This window comes from Lethenteron reissneri, chromosome 43, assembly GCF_015708825.2.
Source record: "Lethenteron reissneri isolate LAM-NWPU_2019-01 chromosome 43, ASM1570882v1, whole genome shotgun sequence".
Lineage (NCBI taxonomy): Eukaryota > Metazoa > Chordata > Hyperoartia > Petromyzontiformes > Petromyzontidae > Lethenteron > Lethenteron reissneri.
In genome coordinates, this window is record NC_083821.1 from 7,971,681 (window position 1) to 7,996,366 (window position 24,686).

General features: G+C 45.7%; 1 protein-coding gene across 1 annotated transcript in view; it reads right to left on the minus strand.

Moving 5' to 3' along the window:
• LOC133353217 (bone morphogenetic protein 7-like) overlaps nt 1-24,686 on the minus strand; it is a 90,964-nt gene that overhangs the window by 17,858 nt on the left and 48,420 nt on the right. Inside the window, exon 2 of the mRNA XM_061569291.1 lies at nt 1,357-1,540. Within this exon, the coding sequence (XP_061425275.1) occupies nt 1,357-1,540 (184 nt within the window). The remainder of the gene's footprint in view (nt 1-1,356; nt 1,541-24,686) is intronic.

Here is a 24,686-nt window from a genome sequence, read left to right on the forward strand (position 1 = left end):
CAAAACCCGTTTGCGACCTCTGCAGCGTATCTGCTTCACGAATTGAAAATCAAAGGCGCAGCCACAGCAGTGCGATTGTGGCCGTGCAAACTGTGGACAATATCGTAAACCCACGGGCATAAGTCGAGATACAAAGCGACACGTAGAGACCGATAGAGAGACACACTCCCCGCACCTCTGATTAGCACTGTTGGCTATGTACGGTGCGAAAGAAGTTCAACATACATGTAACACAGAGACTCATAGAGACGTACTATACAATAGAGACAAGCCACAGTTGTGCAATTGTGTCCATGCAACCAAAACTATCGACCATATAATAAACAACTGTGGTCCGCACCTCTTCAAATGAGGAGGAATGGCAAAACTACACGAACTCTCCTGGAGCGCTCTCATGGCGAGCACACCTTGACATTGGTAATTAGCTCCTAAACATATTTCCATACACAAGAATAGAATGTACACTCCTAAGCTAGTGGTGAAAATTCCACATTCCTATGCCAAGGTTCAGTTGGCCGCCCCAATTCTGGAGTGTTTACATGTGGGAGAAATCCAGAGCACCCCGGGGAATTCTCACGCGTGTGTGTGGGGGAAACGCTCTATCCCATACAGACAGAACAGGTGGAGTCCGCATTTTTTGCTGTGCTGCATTCTCCTGGCGAGCCAGGACAACGCCCACCCACGGGGAAGGGAGTTTCACAGCGTCTGTGCTGTGATTCACCAACCCTCCTCGCTGCTGCCCCCACAGTGCGGGATTGCAGGCAAGACACGTGCGCAGCAATAGCCACCACCGACCGCCCAGATTTAATGATTGTCGGGAAATTGATTACCGTATCATATATATATCGTGGTAAGGAGCATCAACCATCACGCAAACTCCGGTCATCCTCGCACAAGCAGCTTCTGACTAACCATCGGACGAAGACGCGCTTTCAGATGCGCTTCTGCGGCCGTCTGGAACGTTCTTCCTTCCGATATTAGGAAGCCACTGGAGCTCTCCGCTTTTAAATCTTCTAGATTGCAAACCAATTTGTTTAGCACTGCTTTTAGTCTTTGGTTTGTCGTCGTTCGCCGCACCTCTGATTAGCGCGGTTGTTTACGTACGGTGCAAAAGAAGTTCAACACACGTGAGGGTAGAGAGAAAAGAAGAGCAGGGAGAGACGGGAGCCCATAAAAAAAAGTTTTTTGGGGGTTAGATCACGTAAATATGAACGTGCCGTGACAACCCTTACCTAATTGGCTGTGTCGGGTGGTGGTGGTGGCTTTAGCGAGGCGGTGGCGTCAGATTGGTGGTTGAGTAAGGGGGTGTGGGGAGAGGGCTCCAGTCCCCCGGGGGAAGGGAACCCGCGCACTCACCGGTCCCGCAGGATCTGGTAGACGGCGACTCGGAACGTCTCGTTGTCGTGGCGCAGCGACGCGCGCTCCTTGTAGATGCGGAACTCTGCCGCGGTGACGGCCTCGCCGCCGGGGATGCGTGACAGGTCGAAGCGGAACTGCTTGTGGTGCCGTCTCTCCGGTGGGAACTCGCCATCCTTCTCCACTGTGGCACAAGGGGGTGGGGGGGGGGGGGTGTTAGAGGATGACGCCACGGCCGGCCGCCTTTGTCTCCCTCAGTGTGGATGTGTTTTTTTTTTTACACCGCACCGGGTACTCATTTGAGGCTGAGTCGACCTAGGGGAGGACCAGGCTCGGTTCGGGTCATCGTCACTGGTGTTGGTGTGCGTGAGCGGGAATCGAACTCGGATCGGCCGGTTCGTAGCGCAGCGCTAACCGCTCAACTACCGCTGCGGCGCACACGCGCACACACGCATACACACACACATACACGCGCATACACACACACGCGCACACACAAACACACGCATACACACACACACGCGCACACACAAACACACGCATACACACACGCGCACACGCATACACACACGCGCACACGCATACACACACGCACACACGCACGCGCACACACGCGCATACACGCACGCGCACACACGCACGCGCACACACGCGCACACACACACGCGCATACACACGCGCACACACGCGCACACACGCGCACACACACACGCGCACACACACACGTGGGGCACGCACGATAGATCCGCCGTTAAGTAGGGGTGCCACGGTGTAATTTCTTAATTATGTCGTGGTATAATTCTTTAATGATACACTATTGCTTTGTACGTAAACTGTCATCGCAGAGACACCCTCAACATGACAGCAGTTAACAAAGTCCACGTGAATAGTTCAGAACTAATATCCTCCCAAAATCAAAACCAAAGTTTGATTATTTTAAAGCACAAGACAACGGACAGTATATTTGTTGTTTTAGACTAGAGTTGCAGCGATTTCACTTTCCAAGATAAGATATGATGCAAAAATAATTTTCACGATATGATCATGATAGTGATACAATGTTATTCTCCCTTGACTTCGTAATAGAATTTCACATTTTTATCATCTCGATTTTGTGCTTTGTTAATACGCATCTATGTTGATCTTCTTTTCCCATCGTACGTAGCCAATTGTGCTAATTGTAGGTACGGGTGAAATATTAATACATTATATTGATGCACGTCAAGTGTGAATGAAGATTGCTTGAATGTTCTTACACTACAGTTCACTGAACATGACGCCCGCCACGAGTCTTCAAATGGTTGCAACTTTAGAAGCTACCACGTAACGGTCAGGATATTCAGACGGCGTATCGCTTCCATGGAGTCAACTATTGGCCACATAGAAATCTGATGAAAACAATAATTACGACTCAACACGTTCGTCGTTATATATTGTGGCCTTAAAAGGAGAACTATACAATACGTGGCGATGTCGGGAAATGATCCTTCTTCAGAGCACATCTGCCCCTCATGCCAGCAATCAAGATACGATGGTTCTAAAGTAACACATGTCAATGCAGTCCTTTCATAAGACGTGATTTGCTATATTCGTGTTTAACCTTGAGAGTTATTCTAGCACGCCGTTTTATTGTTGCAAACAAATCAATGAAACTCACACGGTCAGAAATAATATTTAAAAGGTAACGCATTAAATACAAGAAGAATCATGCGAATGAAAAAATGCATTGCACAAATTTCACCATTAAATGTGTAAGAGTATGTTAATTCTATATACGGTACAGTGGCATACTGCATTGTCAGAGTTCGATATGAAACAAGGCCCAAAGTCTCACTAATTATATACATTTCTGTTGCTTTAAAAACAGCAGGGCTGACACATTCGCTGACACACTGGCAAATATTCTTTGAAAATTAAGTTACGGCCTTCTCTCTCCAATGCTTACGACACCGCGGCTGCTTTCAGGAACAACAATGACTACTCGTCATGGAATATTCGTGCAGATTAATGAACAATTTATACATTTAAGAGCAGCTACCAGTTTACGCCCTACCACTCAGTGCCGGATTATCCTAGTAGCAAAAGTAGCATATGATACGGGCCACGCACTTTCATTGGGCCCTACGCTAAATGCTTTCAAATTATAAATTCCGGTTCAGTGATTCTGCACTTGCTCTATTACAATATAACTATACTGCCTTTAACTTTTATGAACGACTGGGTGTTTTGGGTTAGCGATTATCTGGCTGTATAGCAAATGAAAAAATACAATTACTTTACTATGCAAGTAAAAAAATTGTGTTTTAATATTTTTTTTATTTGGGTCCCCTTTATAACATATGCTACAGACCCCGCACTAGCTTAATCCGGCACTGCTACCACTCCTTCATTCTTTCGCCATCTCTTGTCACCCTTTATAATATTTCACTCTTCCCTTCCCACTCCACCTCCCACCTCCCACCAACACATCACCTCCCATCCATAACCATCGGCAGAAGCGTCGCATTACCCGTGAATCTGCACAAGACTCATATAGTGTACGCACGTTGTGTGGAGTCAGCATAGCAATTTATCATCCTCACGATTCAATCCGATAATCGGTTGTGGTTAATTTAGTGGCCTCGTTTCAACTGCGCCAATTACATACGAGGAATTATTATGATCATCAGACATGATCTATCCACATCTGGATTAACGGCTCTCCCAGCCGTTGCTATCTCACGATCTGGCGAAATAATAATCCATCAAGCTGCTGCACACGAGCTGATTTCATCGCTCCGTTTCCGCGTAGGACGTACTTTTTAGAAATAATTTTCCATTTCTTACACACACAATACGACGCGTAACAATCTACCTGTAATTGATCAATCATCGTTACAGCATGAATACAAGCCAACGCACACATGCTCTCGCTATTATTCATTAACCTCAATGTGATACATACACAACAGTAATACAAATATATAGAAGAGCTGCCTTACATAACTATGGGATTGTCCAAATCGATCGGACACAAACCCCCATGGATATCTTCTAAATTCCGGAAATGTTTTGATGTTGAGAGAATTCACCGTCAAATGTTTGGGATGGGCACTGAATTAATAAATCAAATCCTGAGCTCCACTGTGCTCGCGTTTACGCCTCTTTAACACACACCGGTAACAAAAAAAAGGGATAAAGGTGTATCCCTGCAATTTCTTTCCCACGGCACTGCTGGCGGAAAGGCATCCCTCCACTGAGCGGGCACGTATGTATGTTGAACTTCTCTCGCACCGTACGTAGCCAACTGCGATTATTGGAGGTGCGGGGGAAGGACAACGAACTAAACACAGAAAGCAGTTTTAAAGAAGTAAGTTTCAATATAGATTTAAATGTGCATAGCTCCAACGTCTTCCGCATGTCGGAGTGAAGAGCGTTCCAGACGGCCACAGAAGCACATCTGAGCGTGTGCGATGCAGTGACCCATCTTTGTTCAACTGGCTAGCCAAAAGCCGCCGGATGACCAGAGTTCGTGTGACGAAATCAGCAAGGCACTCTAAAGTTGTATTTGGTCTACTCTTCCACATTGAGCATACATGTTGGAATAAGTGGGCGGCATCCACAGTTTCATCCACCATCGATAGACGAGCTCAGCTGTGGGAAACCCAACCACGCTGCTGAGTGGGCAGCGAGAGGTGGGACCATGTGACACACTTGAGTCATTGCTGCAACTGCTGAGCCGGGAGATGGTATCAAACCGGCGACTTCTGGAAATTAGAAGTTCAGTGTGCTAACCAATAAATAGAATCAGATTATTTATTTACACTGAAGGTATTTTTTGGGTGTTTTGGTAAAGTCACTTAGATAGAAAAAATATAGAACAATAAAAAAATTAAATAAAGTGAACAAAAATATAAATATAATTTATTATTATTTTTTATTCACTTTATTTTAATTTTTATTATTTTATTGTTGTTATGTTTTTTTAATCTACGTGACTTTACCGAAAGACCCAAAGAATATGAATTCCTGCAGTCACGAAAGCTTTAAGTCAAGATTCATACTGAAGGTGTTCCGGTGAGCTTTCAAGCTCTCTCTCGCACATGTCTCGTAGGGGCGGCTCAGAACGTGACGACAACAAACACTACAGCAACACGACAGGAGTGAAAAGTATAGGAAAGATAAGCAAATGACACTAAAAAAATACCTAAACAATTTTTTATTTTACCAGGTAAGGCCCACTGAGCTATTAGCCTACTTTTCAGAAGCGATTTGGCTATAAATGGTAGCATAACGAAGTGGCTTATCACGTAGAAAGTTCCCGCGGCGACATTATCAAAATCATCTACACGCACGTTTCTAAATGTGGAGGGAAAACCCAGAGGAGCATATTTGTATGATTCCTATGAGTTGTGCTTTTTTTGTAGATAAGGGCAGTCACGTGGACAAAGTCATCCTGTTACCCACGATATGAGAATGAAATTATAATTCCTCCTCTTGTAATTTTCCTTATCATGCTCTCCCCCACTCCCTCATAAGAGCGCCCCCAACTTCAACACAGATAAGAGAAGTTTCACTGTAAAGAAAAAATAACAAATTACTGAAAGGTCATGGTCCTTGTTTAGATGTGTTCCTACCAAAATATTGGCCCGAAATATTTTTTGCCTTAATTTCTCTCCTCCCCCACCCCGCCCCTCAGGGAACATGCCACACGAGGCCAGATAAGGTAGCGCGTTCATCGCGAACCGTTTAAATGAAACGTGGAATTCCTCCTTAAACAATGTAAGTGACCGAGGCATTTGCGAGCGGTTGACAATGAGCTTGGGGGGGGGGGGGGGGGGGCAAAACCGCGCCACGAACCTCGTAGCCCGAATTTGGCGTGTGGTGAAATATGGTCAAACACCCCTCCCCCCGCCATGATCAACACAGGCATGCGGGTTCTTTGGCTATACATGACAAACGCCATATGCGTCCTGCATTGCGATACAATACAATACTCTGTATTCATGATGTTTTATATGGATTCACGTACACGATATGGATTGACGTATAAAGATGCTTTTGGCGTTTTTTTTTAAGGCATTTCCCCCCTTTTCCAATCTTTCACCTGCGATTTCCTGAGCATGCGAGCACAGGGAAGACACGGGCTATTAACAAAGCAGCTTTTGTCGCTGTTATTCGACCTTTATGGTCCGCAGATCAGAGAAATAATTGTTCTTTGAAAGACGTAATGACATGTTATTATAATAATGGATATGTGTCAGTCTGAAAAGCCACGTGGTGCATCAGCGTTGACAGCGAGGCCAGGACACTGTACCAACTTCTGGCCACAGTGGCGACTGATATCCGAATTGTTTTTGTGCCCCCCTTTATCAGCTCTCCCACCCCCCCCCCCTCTGACCAGTGTGGTGAAGTATGGTCAAAAATACCCATGACTGACAAAGCATGAGGAGGCCTTCATCCATCAGTGGATTGAGAAAGGACCCTACAATAGTGTTGCTCTTGTATTAAAAGTTAAATTACTATTTTTCGATTTAAAGCTTTCGTGACTGCAGGGATTCATCTTCTTGGTTCTTTCGGTAAAGTCACGTAGAAGGGAAATAATAAAATAATAAAAAGAAAACATAATAACATATTTTTTAATTTTTATTTTTATTATTTCCCTTCTACGTGACTTTACCGAAAGAACCAAGAAGATTAGATAACTATGTTACATTTTATTTGTATATGTTCTTGAAGCGTTGTTTTTTTTTATAGCATCATTTGAAAATAAGGTAAATGTTACTTCATGTTGTTGTGTTTCTCTATACTCTACAATGGGCAAATTGCAATTCTCCATTTTCATAAAACGTAGACATTAACTCAAGGTAATGCGCTTTTACTTAAAAAGTGCAGCGGGTGCCTCAGCATGCATATTCCTTGTTTTTGATGGCATCGACTCTGAAAGGCACCCACGGCCTTGCCCTCTGCTACCCACAGAAACAAAACCAAAGAGTTTAATTAACTGAAAATATCGCCAAACCACCATGCCAATCCAATTTCCTTCCTTAACCCATTTAGGTTCACATTGGTCAATGCCCTAAGGCCATTTAACATTTATCTAACAAAGTCTGCGTCCAAATCACAACACTGCTCACATTCCCCCCTTGGCTTTTTCTTCTTGGGGGCAGGGGGGGGCAGAGGTGTATACACGATTGCGTCGTGAGCAATCAGTTACTAACGAAACCAGCACAAAGGTAGTGGATATGTAATAAGTAAATAAAAACTCCCAATACACCTCCTTCAGCATATTTGTCGCTCCATTTCAAAATCATTATGTTTTTCACATCTCATCAGCCGCTTGCAGGCTCCCGAAAGTGCATCTTTTCGGCAGCATTGCTTTACAGCGGGCAAACTTTTGGGTTGGTTTTAACATTCAGCATCTCAATGCTGGTGGACTGCCCGATGTTTAAAGACATTGCGCTCTCCCTGTTACATATGGGTCGAAGATCAACGCAAAACTATGTAATAAATAACATGAAAATGATCATTCGCGTCATTGTAAAGAAAATGCTTTAAGTGATAAATTATGTATTTAGTCGCTCCACCACGATGCTTAACAATTATTACGTGCGTCGGATTTTCAAAAGCTTGTTTTACACAGCCTTGGGTATAGAATCAGGGCGATAGTAATCAAGACAAAACATTGTGTGTGAACGTATAGAAAAGTGGACGGTTAATTAGACAGTTAACCAGGCCCTTTCCTAATCTCAACGCCGACATCAACAAAAACAAGGGGCACAAAAACTACAACATTAAAGGGAATATACACAACAGCTTTTATTCAAAGTATACTGGATAAACTCGCCTCGCTTGCTTCAAGTTTATAAAAATAGATTAGCACTAAACATTGCTTTGCACGTGGACCACATGGGTAAAATACATGCAAGCTCTTCAATAAAAGCCAACAATCAAAAGGACACAGTATGAATTTACATGCTTAATGATCCATTCCCCAATTATAGAACCAAACAGCCATGAACACAAATAAACACGACGATATATGGCTGTAGAATTCACAAAAGACAATGACCCCCGGTACAGCCATTAAATCAGACCGATGGGGCAAGTGTTGTTAGCGAGCACTTATGAAGACCAGCACAGTACACAATTGGGAAGTGTGGCCAACACCACGCCCGCTGCTGCCTTTGTCCCCCCCAGTGCTGATGTTCACAAACCACACCAAGTATCATTTAAGGCTGAGTCGACCTAAAGGAGGTCCAGGAGTGGTGCAGATATCCGTCCCCGATATTGTGCCGTGAGCGGGAATCGAACTCAGCTCACTGGGTACGTAGCGCAGTGCGCTAACAACCATACCACCGCTCCCCAAGGACAAAGATCCCCTGTATAGCCTTAACAGACTGTTGGGGCAAGTTCTGTTAGCGAGCACCTATAAAGGCCGGCATGGCACACGATGGGGTGGGTGGCCAAAACCATGCCCGACCGCCTTTGTCTGTGGCGATGTTTAAACACCGGGGGGGGAGGGGGGGCTGAGTCGACCTAAAGGAGGCCCAGTACCTATTCAGATATTCGTCATTGGTGTTGTGCCGTGAGCGGGAATCGAACTCGTGATGGTCGAGTTTGTAGCGCAGTGCGCTAACCACACACGCCACCGCTCACCACAAAGATAAAAGATCCCCTGTATAGCCGTAACAAACTGTAGGGGCAAGTGCTGTTAGCGAGCACCTATGAAGGCCGGAACGGTGCACGAGGGGGTGGGTGGCCAGCACCATCCCCGGTCGCCTTTGTCTCCCCAGTGGCGATGTTTACACACCACACAAGGTACTAATTTCAGGCTGAGTCGACCTAGGGGAGGCCCAGGACCGGTTCAGATAATCGTCACTGGTGTTAGCCGTGAGCGGGAATCGAACCCGGGTCGCTCGGTTCATAGCGCAGCGCGCTAACCGCTACACTACCGCTCACCACACACGCGTGTACACACACGCGTGTACGCACGCAAATCAGTGTGGGTGAGTGAAGCTTTGCTACAGCCTGTGCGAACGTTATGAACCCAACACAGTCATCCTTTTGAGAGCCGCCTCTGAAACGTGATCCAGCCAGCGAGTTATGTCAACTTACCGGCTTATTTGAAATGCAGTGATCTTTCCCCGTCACTCACTTTGAATGTAAACAGCCAGGTAGGCGCTGTGTTAATGTGATATCTCAAAAGGGTAGGTTTAACTAATGCACAGCGGCTGAAACATTTAATCTAAAACCTACGCGGTGACTGCCGACGCATGAATAAAGTGGAGTTTGGTACAGCGCTGACACCAACTGATATTTGGATCAATCATCTGCATTAGTCTTTAAAGTTTGTCTTGCTAAACGTCGTCGTACATTACTGTGTTATTGTTGCATTTCTTGAGCTGTACGGGATGCTGCCGCATTCAGTGTAATGGTGAGCACGCCGGACTTGCAACCCAGACTACAACATCATGGGACCTCCTTTGCCAGTATCAAAATATGAGAATAGGTTTTGCCATTTTTTCTGGTAACAAAACAGGTGTTAAGATGTTAAAACACCAAACTGAAACCTTTAGCAAGGAATCATGTCTGCATTAACCACATATACTTGTGGTGAACATGCAAGCAAAAAACATACTCTGATAGTATATGCATTTTCTTTGAAACGTATTGGTCCACACCAGAGACAGCTTTCTTTGTGTAATGCGAGCGTAAATGGGAAGGCCGGATGTGACGATCCGAGAGGGAGGAGTCAGGGTCACGTGGGAGAGAGGTTATAGGAGGGAGCCCGGAAGAGATCAGGGCCAGTCGATGGAGTGAAGAGGCGGGACCACGTTGGGTGGCCGCCGCGCCATCAGCCACGTGGCTGATGGGGGCTTGGCACAACGTCGGCCAGGGTGTGAGGAGCGAGAGAAGAGTGTGCGGGGCACACGGGGCTAGCGGAGTGGCTAGCGGAGTGTGCGGGGCACACGGGGCTAGCGGAGGGGCTAGCAGGGCGTGCGTGGCACGCGAGAGGAGACGCTGATCCGAGGAGGAGGCCAGCGGGGTGCGGAGGAGAAGAATCTAAATAAAGGACCAACGGAGAGCGACATCGTGTGTGAAGGAGTCCTTTATTACATTTGTATCAAACAGTGTTAGTCCAAAAGGCGCCAAAAGGCGTCCTCTGGTCTAACACTGTTTGAGACTAAGAAAGCTGTCTCTGGTGTGGACCAATCAGTTTTAAAGACCATGCACATACTATCAGATAAAAAAAAAATTCCAGAGTACACCAGTTAGATTCAATTTCCCAACACGGCAGCTGAAGCAACGCTGGCAGGTTTCTTAAATCTTACGCACCCAACTCTGTCCAACGAGCAGGATAACACCGGCGCAGCTCGTCTGATCGACAGGTCGCGTGCGGTGGTGGTAAATTGTGGGTAACGTCCACCTTTTGGCTGACGCCTGCTCCAGTCTTAGACACCATCACAAATGCAACGCACGTGTCACGCTGCCAATAATTTACTATAACAAACAAACCAAAAACAACCACCCATATAACGGTCTTCTTCCAAGACATGTGACCAGTGGGACATAGCACGCAAGACACAATGGGGGCAGGTTTCGTGAACTCCCCTCTCCCCCGCACCATGCCCCTGTCCAGCCATCGGTATAAGTGACCCCATCAGAATGGCAGCAAGTGAGGTCGCAATGTGGCAGGCTAAAGTGTTCCTATTCCCAGCTCTTCCGTGACTGTACCTCCGGCCGACTTGGAAGAGTAGGCCAAAACACCCTCTCTATAGAGATGCTCTCTAGAGCCCCCTCTGTAGCCAGTTAATGTTTAAACTATATACGAAAGAAACAAACAACTTACTAATCTTTACGACGAAAACTTTATCTTTAAAAAGTCGTCAGGTCATTTCTGTACCTTTGTCTTCCTCATTTTCTCTACCCCCCTCCCCTCTCCCACTTTTCATGAGTCTTCAAAACCTCCCAGTGAACCCCCTTTAGAAAAAAAGAATTTTCTTGCCTCCAATTCCCAGTGCCATCACTTATCTTGCCCTCAAAGCTCACCCTGCCTTGGATGTAGCCCTCACACAGGCCCCATCAGTGCCGGATCATCCTAGTAGCACAAGTAGCTACATATGCTACGGGCCCCTCACTTTCAAGGTCCCCGCGCTAAATGCTTTCAAGCTATCAATTCCGGTTCAGTGAGTCTGACTTTCTCTATTACTATAGTACTATACTGCCTTCAACTTTTATGAACGAGTGGGTGTTTAAAGTTAACGATTTGTCGTATTGTCTGGCTGTATATCAAATGAAAAAATACAATTACTTTACTATGCAAGTAAAAAATGTATGTGTTTGAATATGTATGTGTTTTATTTTATTTAATGCCCCTTTATAACATATGCTACAGGCCCCGCACTAGCTTCATCCGGCACTGGGCCCCATGCAAAGTTTGAGCGTGCGTGATGAAAAACGCAGCCACTTTCACCCCCCCCCCCCCCAGCCAAACCTGGCTGAGAAATTAAGGCCAAAAGCACCACCAGCAACCAGCCCTGTGGGAGATAGTCTGAGCGAGGAGAAGGAGGGGTAAACCCCCGGTGCGCTCAATCAAATGTCTCGCTGTACAGCCACCTGCATTAGCTGTTTGGCCCGGGTCCACAAACATTATGGGTGCGGAGGGAGGGGGGGGGGGAGTTGCTTGAATAATTTGCCAAGTAAACAGGATACGGGCCCCCGGGGTCAGGGTTGACCCCGACGATCCAAACAGAGTGCAGATGTAGACGGCCAACAACATTTCAATAATCCAAACCCGGGGAGAGATGCCCTCTTGATTGGGATAATCCGGCGACTTTTGGTTTTTTCCTTCCGTAATTGGATGGCGGTGGAAGCGCGTTACGTGCGCTCGTAAATTCTGCGCGTAAACACGCGTTGTTTGTGTATGTTGCCGATGCGCTTGCGTTAGAGTGAAACTACTCTGATCCGTGTCGATGTGGGGGGGGGGGGGATAATGTTTTATTTTTATTTTACCAGGAATGGCCCACTGAGCAATGTAGGTAGCTTTTTTTCAGAAGCGACCTGGCCACAAATGATAACTCGACGAAGTGGCTTATCACGTGGAAATTTATAGCCAAATACTGTGTATAATGTTATACATATTTACAACAAAGACAAATATCCCCCTATAGCCTTAACATACTGTTGGGGCAAGTGCTGTTATCGAGCACCTATGAAGGCCGGCACAGCACACGAGGGGGTGGGTGGCCAGCACCATCCCCGGTCGCCTTTGTCTCCCCAGTGGCGAAGTTTACACACCGCACCAGATACTCCTTTAAGGCTGAGTCTACCTATGGGAGGACCCAGGACTGATTCAGATAATCATCACTGGTGTTCACCTGAGTGGGAATCAAACCTGGCTTGCCGGGCTGATAGCGCAGCGTTAACCGCTGCGCCACCACTCCCCACATATGTATGTGTACATACGATGTATGTATGTTGAACTGCTTTCGCGCCCTACATAGCCAACCCACGCGAATCTCTGGGTGTTAGCCCTGCGATAAAACAGCACATTTGAGGAGTTTTTCCCCAGCAGGATTTAAGAGTTTCTAGCGGCCGTGGGAGGTGGGGGACACCGCGGATTTTTAGGATTCTCGGAATACAGAAGAGGATCGGTTCTCTGGGGATTTTCACGGCACTATATACAATGTACATGTCCTATGAATTAATACCGCGAGCGAGGTTACGTGACAAATCCCTTTGAGTTTACAACTGGCATGGCCCCCCGATCACTTGTGCTGCCGAACTTTGGCTGAACAAAAAATCCAATGCCACTTTTGTTCAAAAACTCATTACCCGCTTGTTGTTGAACCGTTATGCACGAATAGATAAATAAATTATTCTACTTCCATTACTTATCTTTACATATACAACTCTATTTTCTATCCATCAGCCTACGGGCTTACCAGACCAATATTATCCAGTAATAATAGTGCATTCAGTAACCACGTGAACGATCGTACAAGAGGGGCAGGCTTGACACAAAGGTTTATATTGTTTGTGAAATATTATGCTTTGGATTTATCGCGTCGAAATCACGTATACGTGCATCTCGAAAATTATAGAGAACTCTGTATGTTTAATTTTTTTCAAACCGTACATAGCCAAACGTGCTAATCGGATGTGCGGGGGAAGGACAAGAAACTCAACATAGAAAGTAGTTCAAAGTAAATTAGTTTCCAATGTAGATTTAAAAGTGCATAGCTCCAGTGGCTTCCTAAAATCGGAAGGAAGAGCGTTCCAGATGGTTATTTGATCACAAATAAAGATGGTTCGTAGTTACGTGTTCAAACTTACGAAAGAAAGCAGAATGTGAATACAATAAGAGAGGGTAAGGGATCATCCACAGAAGATGGAACAAAAAGATGTGTCTTGATTACATTTTTATATTTTTTCAACAAGCGTAGAACATTATCCATCAGTCCTTAAAAAGTCTGGCCCTTTGTCGTATTCCCATATATTCCATGCAGTTGGCTGCCAGTCTTGGTATCAAGCTGTTAAGAACTTTCAGATAAAAGCGGAGACATATAATGGTCCTCTTCCAAGAGATATGTCCGGCGTGAAAGAGTAGGCCAAACATCCCCTTAGAGTGGGCTCTCTAAAGCTCCCTCTAGTGGAGGACCTTGCATTCCTATTCCAATTAAATATTCTATTTGACTCTTTGGAATGTACAGTGGAGCCCCTCCTCTTAACGACGGTAATTGGTTCCACGAAACCGGCCGTTAGGTGATTTGATCGTTAAGCGAGTATGAGAAATAGACGTTAAAAGGGCTTAGTGCGTTCCGATAGCATCAAAAGTTACCCCGTTTCACCAAAAAACGTGTTTTATAATATAAAAAATGGATATCAACCACATTATAAACACATCATATTAAAGGAAACATGGTTAATCAATGCATTAATGAATATTTACTGTAACCTACAACAGCACATCGTTAACAGGGGAATGGTCTATTGAGGCCCGGCGTTAAGCGATTCGTCGTTAGTAGTGCAGTGTATAGTGGTGTAGTGACTACACCACTATACACTGCACTACTATACACTCCAATATACACTACACATTGGGCTCAATGGAAGCCCGTCGTTAAGCGATTACTCGTTAACAGGGGTGGTCGTTTACAGGGGTTCTACTGTCTATATCACACACAGCTTACTTGATGACAAGGGGTAACATTTATCAAACGTTCAAATGTCCCCACGTTTTGCCTACGTCAATGATGCAACTTTTAGGCAATGTTTCTTCTTCACAGCGTTTAAAATCCCTTCCTTGTGCAGGAAACCACAAAAATAAATACGCGGCATCCGATTGCACGCGAGGAGCTTTTTCGATTTGCCAGGGGAAATAAAAAAGGTCTCAAAATATTAATTTCTACAAATTTCGTACACCGACAACAAAAAGGAAAAAAACCTGTAAGTCGTGTTTCCTAGAAAAATAATACCCTTCACAAATGAGTTTGCATTTGAATGAAGCCTCAATGTTCAATGGAATGCTCTTGCCAATGCGATCTTACTTGTTAAATCCAGCAGCATTTGTTCAATGAGCATCACTTTGCTGACGAGATCCAGATGGTCAAAAGCCGGTCCAGCGTTTGCCCGCTGAGATCAATGCTGCTTAACAACATTGGACTGGAAAGCCAGTCGGTCTAATTGACTCTACCACATATCTCTTCATGTGTGGAGACTTAATGGGGTTTTCCCTGTTTATATTGTATATTTGATATCCCCATGCATTTTATTCTTGCCAAAGATTGATGAAGGTGGCACCTTGAATTACAACTAAATTTTGATGTAATTTTTTAAAATTACAAAATGCAGATGAAAAAATTTGGTCACTTTTATGCTACACAGTATTGCAATGGTTTGGCCCATTCTTAAGAATGATTTCAGAATCCTAAATCATATCCACAGTCATTACATTCTGCTACAGATTGTAGGCGGGAGCCAAACCACCGAACATTAGCAGTCCGGCTATGAATCCAGAACCGCGGACTGCATAACTTTGCTCTGCCCGAAATATAAATCCGAAATCGGCGTAACTGCATTTCACCAACTCTCAGACAAAGTGATTGAATGTCTTAATTACTTATTGTTTGATCTTCTTGGTTCTTTCGGTAAAGTCACGTAGAAGGGAAGTAATAAAATAATAAAAATAAAACATAATAAAATAATTCTCACTGACGTTTCGGCCACAACACAATCAGCCGTTAATTCTAGATTTGAAGCTTTCGTGACTGCAATGATTCATATTCTTAGGTTTTTTCGGTAAAGTCACGTAGGTAAAACATCAAAATGAATAAAAATAAAATAAAATAAAGATCACGACGTTTTGGAGGCAACCTGATGACGGAGACTTGTGTTGCTTCCGAAACGTCGTGATCTTTATTTTATTTTATTTTTATTAATTTTGATGTTTTACCTACGTGACTTTACCGAAAAAACCTAAGAATAACAATCAGCCGTCCTCAAGTGAAGATCAGGTCTGTCGGGGAGACAGCGTCTGAATGAAACACCACCACGCTTGGAGACGCTGTCTCCCCGACAGACCTAGTCTTCACCTGAGGACGGCTGCTTGCGTTGTGGCCGAAACGTCGTGAGAATTATTTTATTATGTTTTATTTTTATTATTTTATTATTTCCCTTCTACGTGACTTTACCGAAAGAACCAAGAAGATGAATCCCTGCAGTCACGAAAGCTTTAAATCGAAATTTATACTCATTGGTTGCTTTAAATAAACCGTTTAAAATAAGAATTCAGTCGCAAGAACCATATGTGTATGTTCTCCGATTCGTTGAGTGATGTAGTGAATATTTGGTGGAGTAATCGACTACTTGAATAATCGGATAGTCCACCTCTTAAAAGTAAACACTTTAAGAACGCCTACTGGGATCGTGAAATGAAGGAAAAAAACCCGAATGATTTCACAATACAAAGAGATAGACATATACTATCCAGGGAAGTTCCTGTAACTTTCTTAGGAGAGGAAGTCAATTAAGCACTAATTTAGCCCCATTCACACGGTTCACATTCTACCGGAGTCAACTTAATTTCCCCGCCACTTATAGGGGGGGCATTTAGAGGATTAACCTGGAAGAGAAAAGGTGACGTCTTCCCTTGTCACGTTGGACTTTGCTCAATGTAAATGCATCGGATCCGTGCCCGCACGCTGCGCCAAAGACAGATGCATGTCATTAAACTTCGTGGCATCCCACAGAACACAAGGATCAACGGCTTTCCTAAAAAAAGTTTTACCATTTTCTGCGTGAGTGCCAGGTCCTGATTTCAGCCGCAGCTTTCCGGCCGGGGCTGAGCTCCAGAAAATAACCGTCGCCCCCCACCCCACCCAGCTCTGCCCACAGCCTCAACCAACAGCAGCAGTGAAGAAGAGATTGGCGCAGTTTGATTCCCAACCACGGATAACATCAGTGGCAAGTGGTACCAGAACCAGTGCATCTTTCTGCGCTGTTTCAAAGTGATGTCAGCCTGTGGTATGTGATGGTTATAGAGACTGAAAGTAGCAAATTGTCCTTTTTTCTCATAGGAGGATTAGCTGGCACCACGGAAATCCTGGGTTTGACTCTGGGCAGCCATCCATGAACCATGTCCCTGAGTATAGGACTCACAAGGTGTTATGCTCTCAACTTGGTGAGCAAACTACCGAAAAAACGATCGTAATAAAACTTAGTTTTATTATTAATCTTCAGCCATCTGCTACAAACATCTGCACTTATCAGATGACCAGTGTGTTGAACTGAAAGAGCTATGTCTAGTAGGGGTGGGAAATAACTTATATTTTATATATATGTATTTTTTTAATTAAAATTATTTAACATGCAAGTGTATCGCAGCTTGCAATCCGAGTGTTTTTTTTCTTTTTCTGGGTGGTTTGGCCCGCGCGTTCGCCATCTCTTGAACAATTTTTTTTCTGGAGCTCTCCCCATGCACTGCTTCCGGGTATTTTCAGGAAAGTTCCACCTGTCCAAGGTGGCTGCAGTGGTGTCGTGGCGAACGCCTGGGAGAAGGAACTTCTCAACGCGCAGAGCGTGGCGAGGAAAAGCCGCGTTCTGATTGCGGGGAAACGATTTTATCACCAAAATTATTTCATTAAGATGTGCCTCAGCATATTGTTATGTCTGTACTGAACTAGGAGCATTAAACTAAACTATTAACTAAATCAATTTGTTTTATTTTAGCAGGTAAGGCACACTAAGCTATATAGCTCTTTTTCAGGAGCGACCTGGCCACAAATGATAGCTCAACGAAGTGACTTATCACGTGAAAATGTATAGCAGCCAAATACTCTAAATGCATGATGATTCTAAATGCGTGGAAGAAAACCAAACCGGAAGACCCGGAAAAAAATCCATGCGACCACGGGGAGAAACGAAGTGGCTTATCGTGTGGAAATTAGTAGCAGCCAAATACTGAAACCAAGTGTCGACGACTCGAATCATTACAAGAAGAGCCATTTTGTTCGAACTCAATAAAACAACTCAATATTTCAAGAGCCGCAATGCACCTGCTGAATACGAGACGGTGGCTCCTTCATGAATAACACCAAGAAGCTGTCCTTAAAGGGCCGTAGGTTGCCGACCCATGCTGTAAACGCAATTTGAATTGTAAATGTGGAGGAAAAAACCGAAGCAACTCGGAGTAAAAAAAAAAAAATCCACGTGACCACGGGGAGAGATAGAGAGCAGGCGGACTACAAATAGACAGGCGTCAGGGTTGGGATCGAACCCACGACCTCCTGTATAACAGGCAAGAGAGTTAACATCTCATAGCCACTGTGGCATCGTCATCGCTGTTGGGTGGGGGGGGGTGCCCATTTGCCGACACGTCGTGGGGGGCGGGTGTGTTCCGCGAGCGGACGAGGAAGAAATGTTGTGACAACATTTCAGGCGAAAGTTTTGTTTTTGTTTTAGCGGTCACAACAGAGGACACGTGCATATACAAGTTGGGTCGGTAGGTAGGTCTGGAAATTGTGACCTCGGGGTTGGCTTCATTCCCGAACAGGACCCTGTTGAGGTGTACGGAGTTGATTTTCTAACCCAACAGGAGCATTTTGAGGTTAACGGAGTTGATTTTCTAACCCAACAGGAGCCTGTTGAGGTTTACGGAGTTGATTTTCTAACCAAGTTGGGGAATGGGGCGGGCGGGGGGTTTGAAAAAGATAACGGATAAAATAAAAGGGACAAGGGACCCACATCCACCCACCCTCCTGTCTCGGATCAGACGTCCTCCAAGATATACCGAAACGCCTGTACACCGTATGGACGTGAAAACTCAATTTCCCTGTACAAGAATGCGGGGTAAACCGTACGGGTTGACAGCTAAGATAGTTTAACGACGCACGCATCTTGTGAACGGCTCCGAGACTCGCCAGCAAAACAGCGAGCCAACGAGCGCGTCCGCTGGGCGCACGGAGGCTGTGCGAACAACAACTTGTCAACGCGATTCCTCGCTCTGTCCTCCCCTTGCTCCTCCACCACCTTGCGTGGAGGAGGAGGAGGATTGTTGGCTCCAATCATTCACGGCGCGCCAAAGCGTGACTGTATGCGCAGGTGCTTTGACGACCGCATGACGCGCGTTGTTGAAGGGGGTTAATTAAAGGGTTAACTCGCCTTCCGTGTTTATCCGAGACACCTGCCTGCTACCTGTTCTACGACTCCCCCCCTCCCTCCCCACCATCTCCTACCGCCGCCTGCCTGACCTTGCGGGCCCCACGGTGGCTAGGAGATGTTAACTACATCGCCTGGTCTACAGGAGGTCGTGGCTTCGATCCCGAGCCTGACCATGCCTGCTGCTGCGCATTTGGAGTCTGCGTGTCTCTCGCCGCGTGGTCGCGTGGATTTTTGTCCTGCCGGTCCTACGTTTTTTTTTACCTCCCCTCCCTCCCCCCTTCACATTTAGAATCGACGTCCGGTGTAGAGTATTTGGCTGCTCATAAATGTCCCACGTGATAAGCCACTTCGTTTGATCTTTCATAACGGGTGTGGCCGGGTCACTTCTGGAAAAAAATAGCTCTATTAAAAAAAATTCTATCTACGTGACTTTACCGAAAGACCCAAAGAGTAGCTCTAAAGCTCATTGGGGTCTCGCCTGGTAAAATTAAATTTTAAAAAATAGTTTCGTTTATTGTAACGCAGCTTTTTAAAACAAACAAACAACAAACAAACAACACCGCACGTACGTTGCTTCCCTCGGGCGCAAGACGGCAACAAACTTCAATCGGACGGGTCGTCAATTCCAATAACTTGTCACTCGTGTGGGGTGGTGGTTTTGTATTCTCTCCTCCCCCCCCCCAGATGCCGAACACCTCGGTTCGAACGTCGAACTTGCGCGGACCGAGTGGAAACGACTCGCCGGCTCGAGGTGCCACGTCTCGCTGCTTGTGGTCACGGGGAGTGACACACACAGAGACACACACACACACGAGGTTGCGCGTGTCTCCCTGTTCTCAAGGACGCTAGCGGTGACGTGCATCTACGGTGTATCCTCTTGTTGTTGTTCATGCCTGCCTGCCCGCCTGTAGTCACTTTAAATATTTCGATTTCTTTAAATAAATATTTCGATCACTTTAAATAATTCACCTCTTGGTAAACAAATGTTCTTGCAATCTAAATGCCGATGGCCAGTATGGCGCGGTGGGGGTGGCGGTTAAAGTGACCAAACGCGAAAGGCCGCGGCCGACGGAGGCATTGCGACGCGCTCTCTTACCTCGGGACATTGGGAATAACAAAAAACAAAACAGGAATGACACCGGCAGGATGTCAACCACTCCCCCCACCCCCTCCTCCTCACACCCGTCGATGTTGACAATGCATCGTCGGTTGTTCCGAGACGGAAGCCGAGCAGACAATGGCCATTGGACGAGGATGCCAAAAAACCACAATGGAATGCTAAGACTGTGGGCCTAAAAATAGGAGCGCTATTTCTACGTGGAGGTGCCAAGGGGAAGAGCGCAGCCACTTTTGTGAAGTCACATATCATGTTATCTGCTGTGCGTACGTATAAAGAGCCACCCCAGAAGATCTGTGTTGGTCTATCTTTGAAACCGGCTGTGTCGCTCAGCGGTTGCGCGAGTTGCTCGTCATCGAACGGATGCGAGCTCAAAGTCCTGTTGGGGTTGCATCAGCCCATCATCCCACCGGGGTCGATAAAACAAGTACCCTATTAGGGAGAAGTTCAGAAACAGAAGTTAGTTTCTCGACTGATGCCCGTTGAGCTAAGAAGCTGTTTTTGAAGGGCGACTCGGCCGGTAGACAACATCAAAGCATTCCACGATTACAGTTGTCCTGTGAATAGCCTCGCCCCTGCCATAGGAACGTGTAATTTTCACCACTGGCTCAGGGCTACAAACGGACGTGCGCTGCCTTCATGCTCTTATGATTCCGTTCTGATGACGTACACGTATGTCATCAGCATGGGAAAAGGTTAACATCAATGTATGAGCTAGCAACATCGCTATTATTTATTTTATAAGCAGACCAACTGTGTGAAAATATCAACGCTCAAATCCCATTTTTGAAAATGATCCAGAATTTTAATCCTAAAAAAAACTAATACGGTAATAACTGCCATTCATAATTTGCTCGCCGGGATAAGAGGTGCTTATGTTTGAGCTGGGAAATGTCTGTTAGAATGAACACGAGCCAACTCATCGCCGTACATATGACTTCACATTTGGGAGAAAACTTCTCCGTATAAAACTACCGTGCAACATAAACTGCAACACTTAGCACTGCCAGCGCTCGAGAGGATGACGAGTTCAATAATTGTGGTAAAAAATACGACTTTGAATCGAAGCAACACTTTGCAAGATAATAAACTAAACATGTAGAAGCAAAGGTCTAGCCCCGCCAATGTATTGCCCACGCCACTGCTGGAGAAAAGGAAGGACTCCACTAGAGGGAGCTGCACCGATCCCCTCTAGAGGGCATCTGGCGTACTCTTCCAGACTGGTCACGTGTCTTGGAAAAGGACCGTGTTTTTAATGGTTAGATTATTAATACCATAGCAGCATGTGCGTGTTTTTAATATTTTGGTGTCTAAGACGAGACATCAATCCAGAGGTGACCGTTACCCACACTTTACCCCACCGCATGCGAGCTGCCGATCAGACGAGCTGTAACCCGTTCTATCCTGCTGGGTGGTCGGAGGCGGTGCGGAGGATTTAAGAAACCTGCCCCGGTTGTTTCGACTCCCTCGTCGGGTGATGGAATCAAAATCGGCGGAATCTCCGGGTTGCAAGTCGAGTTTCGCTGAGCGTCGAACAGCGGCAGCCCCCCACGATACCTGTCCATCGTACGCAGCATCCTGCGGTGCGCGGGCAGACAACGGTGTAATTGTCGGGTTCCCAAGGGTATTCATTTTACCCTGCCACAGACAGTTGGCAGATTCATGTCGATGAATCACGGCTCGAGTTTGCTTCCTGAAATGAGGGCCCTTATGCTAAAAGTACGAGTCATACTCGGCCCAAAAATGAAAGCAATAATATTTCCATTCTCAAAGTGCAGATGTCTTCAACCCTGCCATAAGAACGTGGAGTTTCCACCACTGGCTCAGGCGTATATAACCAGGCGGTGAGTCCTCTCCCAATGCTCTTTACAGCAGGAGAACAGTTTTACTTCAGAAATGTTCATTCTGCCAACGTCTTCCTCACACCTGGACGGAACACAATGATACGCTTCAGCACATTACCGAGTGCACAATGAATTGTAACTGAGCGCACCTGGTCAGTGCACAATGCCTCGCCTCGGCAAGCATGTCCAGCCCAACGTCCTCCACGTGCGTTGTTGTGCGTACAAGTCACAAACTACACCGACCGTCAGAGAGTCAGAGCGGTGCATTATCCATGCCGGGGTAGAAAAAAAATCCAGCAACGCAAAAAAATCCAGCAACACAATAGCCGCTGGTGCATTTCCCAAAATTCTTCACAAATCTAAATTCCAAAAAACTCCTGCAGTTTGCAATGATTAGTTACCATCGCAGAGTCTTCACTGCGACATGCTTCTATGTTATTTATAATATTATCGAGGCATTTTAATCACCACAACCCCAATCCTCGGACTTCTTGCAGCCTGGAGCAGGACTGGCCACACGTTATTTGTATGTTGAACTTCTTTCGCATCGTACATAACCAACCGTGCTAACGAGGAGCTGCGGGAAAGGACAACAAACTAAGAACAAAAAGTAGTTCTAAAGAAATAAGTGTTCAATCTAGATTCAAAAGTGCATAGCTCCAGTAACTTGCTAATATTGGAAGGAAGAGCATTCCAGACGACCGCAGAAGCGCATCTAAAAGCGCGCGATGCGGTGACCGTCTTCATTCGACGGCTATCCAAAAGCCGCCACTGTGAGGATGACCGGAGTTTGCGTGATGGTTTATTCTCCTTGGTATTGCGGTCCATTTGTGGCAAGCACTTAGTGTGTGTAATGAGCGCGACCTCACGGTGCATTCGTTTGGCAACCGGACGCCAGTGCAGCGCTACAGTAGAGTGGTGCCCTCTCCTCGCACGTGTGGGGGGGGCTGCCGACACCAAGAAGGTCAGCGGTGCAATGGCGAAAAGCCACTTCCCTTCGCAAACAAAGCGACCCTTTCATATTTCAAAGGCTCTCTCTCTGGGTCACGGGCATTTACAAAAAGGTGGCTTCAAAACGTTCTCCCGTCAGTTGCTGCCTCCCGTCAAATGGGCGCGCAGTGTTGACGACGAGGCCCTAACCGCCTCGAGAGGGCCCGCCGACAAAGCGGCGCTTTTGGAGAGAATAACGACGGCGTGAAATCATTTGTCGGTTGCTGTTGTTGTTGCTTTTGTTTAAAACTTCAATGAGCGGCGTTTTGTGAACGCGTTGGTATCGTTTGCAGATTTATGAAACATTCTTTTAAGATTAGGTGACCATTATTGCACTTGAACCCAAGCAACGCTTATGTTTCACACTTGTGGAAGCAACAGACGGAGGAGGATTTACGAAAAAAATACCCTTTAAAAGAAATATAGATAGTTTTGCAGGCATTAACCTGCTTGGACTAAAGAGCTGCTCTGTATACCAACTACTGCAACAACGTGCACAAGTGTTTGTTACACCTTCCATAAGTGTTTGCATTTATATAAACAAATAATCATAGCATTCTTTAAAAAAAACTTTATTTAAAAGCTTACGATCAGATCGTCATGAACACATCCCGGCTTTTGGCAGATATCAGAGGCTAAGCAGAGGTTGAGCATGGCTATTTCTTGGATTGGTGGCCACCGGGGCTTGCCAGGTGTTGTAGGATTCGGCTGTGAGGTATGGCCAATACATGGCAGTACTAATCACCAACCCTCTCGTAAACAGCTGTGGTGCTGGGTTGCCTCCAGTTCGCTGGATTTCTCCCACATGAAGCCAAACTCTCCTGAATGGAATTGGCCAAATCCTCCTGAATGGAATTGCCCAAAGTCTCCTAAAGACGTCTTGCGACTGATTGAGGCGTTCTGGGGAAAAAGACACCTGGAATTACTCCCATTACTTACAAATTCCGACTATACACGTATAGTAATTATCAGAGGTGTGGACTCGAGTCATGTGACTTGGACTCGAGTCAGACTCGAGTCATGAATTTGATGACTTCAGACTCGACTTGGACTTGCATAACAATGACTTTGTCCCACCTCTGAGGTGTGGACTCGAGTCATGTGACTTGGACTCGAGTCAGACTCGAGTCATGAATTTGATGACTTCAGACTCGACTTGGACTTGCATAACAATGACTTTGTCCCACCTCTGGTAATTATACCACAGGCTGACAATACTCCACTACAGCTATCATTAACACATTCTGCCTCGTAACTGAAAGAATGCACATTAGGCACACGTTAATCAATTGAGTAATTTACCCATCTAGAGGTCTGATAAAGCCCCTATATACATACAAAGATAACTGATGTAACATTAGCTTGCTGTACATTTGTTATTTGAAAGACAGTGTTCATGACAAATGCGGTAACTAATATTCAGCCTGTGGTTGTCAGCCACTGCCGATGTTCCTTATCCATATGGATTTACTTTTACCCACCATAGTAATGTGGAATTTCCAAAGTTTGTTCAGGGCTGGAAACATGAGCTAAGTGACTCCCTATACTCGGTTGAGTAGGAAAACCACCGCAGAGCGTTTTCTATTGCATAGAGACAAAGATCCCCTGTATAGCGTTAAACTGTTGGGGCAGGTGCTGTTACGAGCACATATGAAGGCCAGCACGGCACACAAAGGGGGTGAGTGGCCAACCCCACACCCAGCCGCCTTTGTCTCTCCAGCCCTGTTAACACGCCA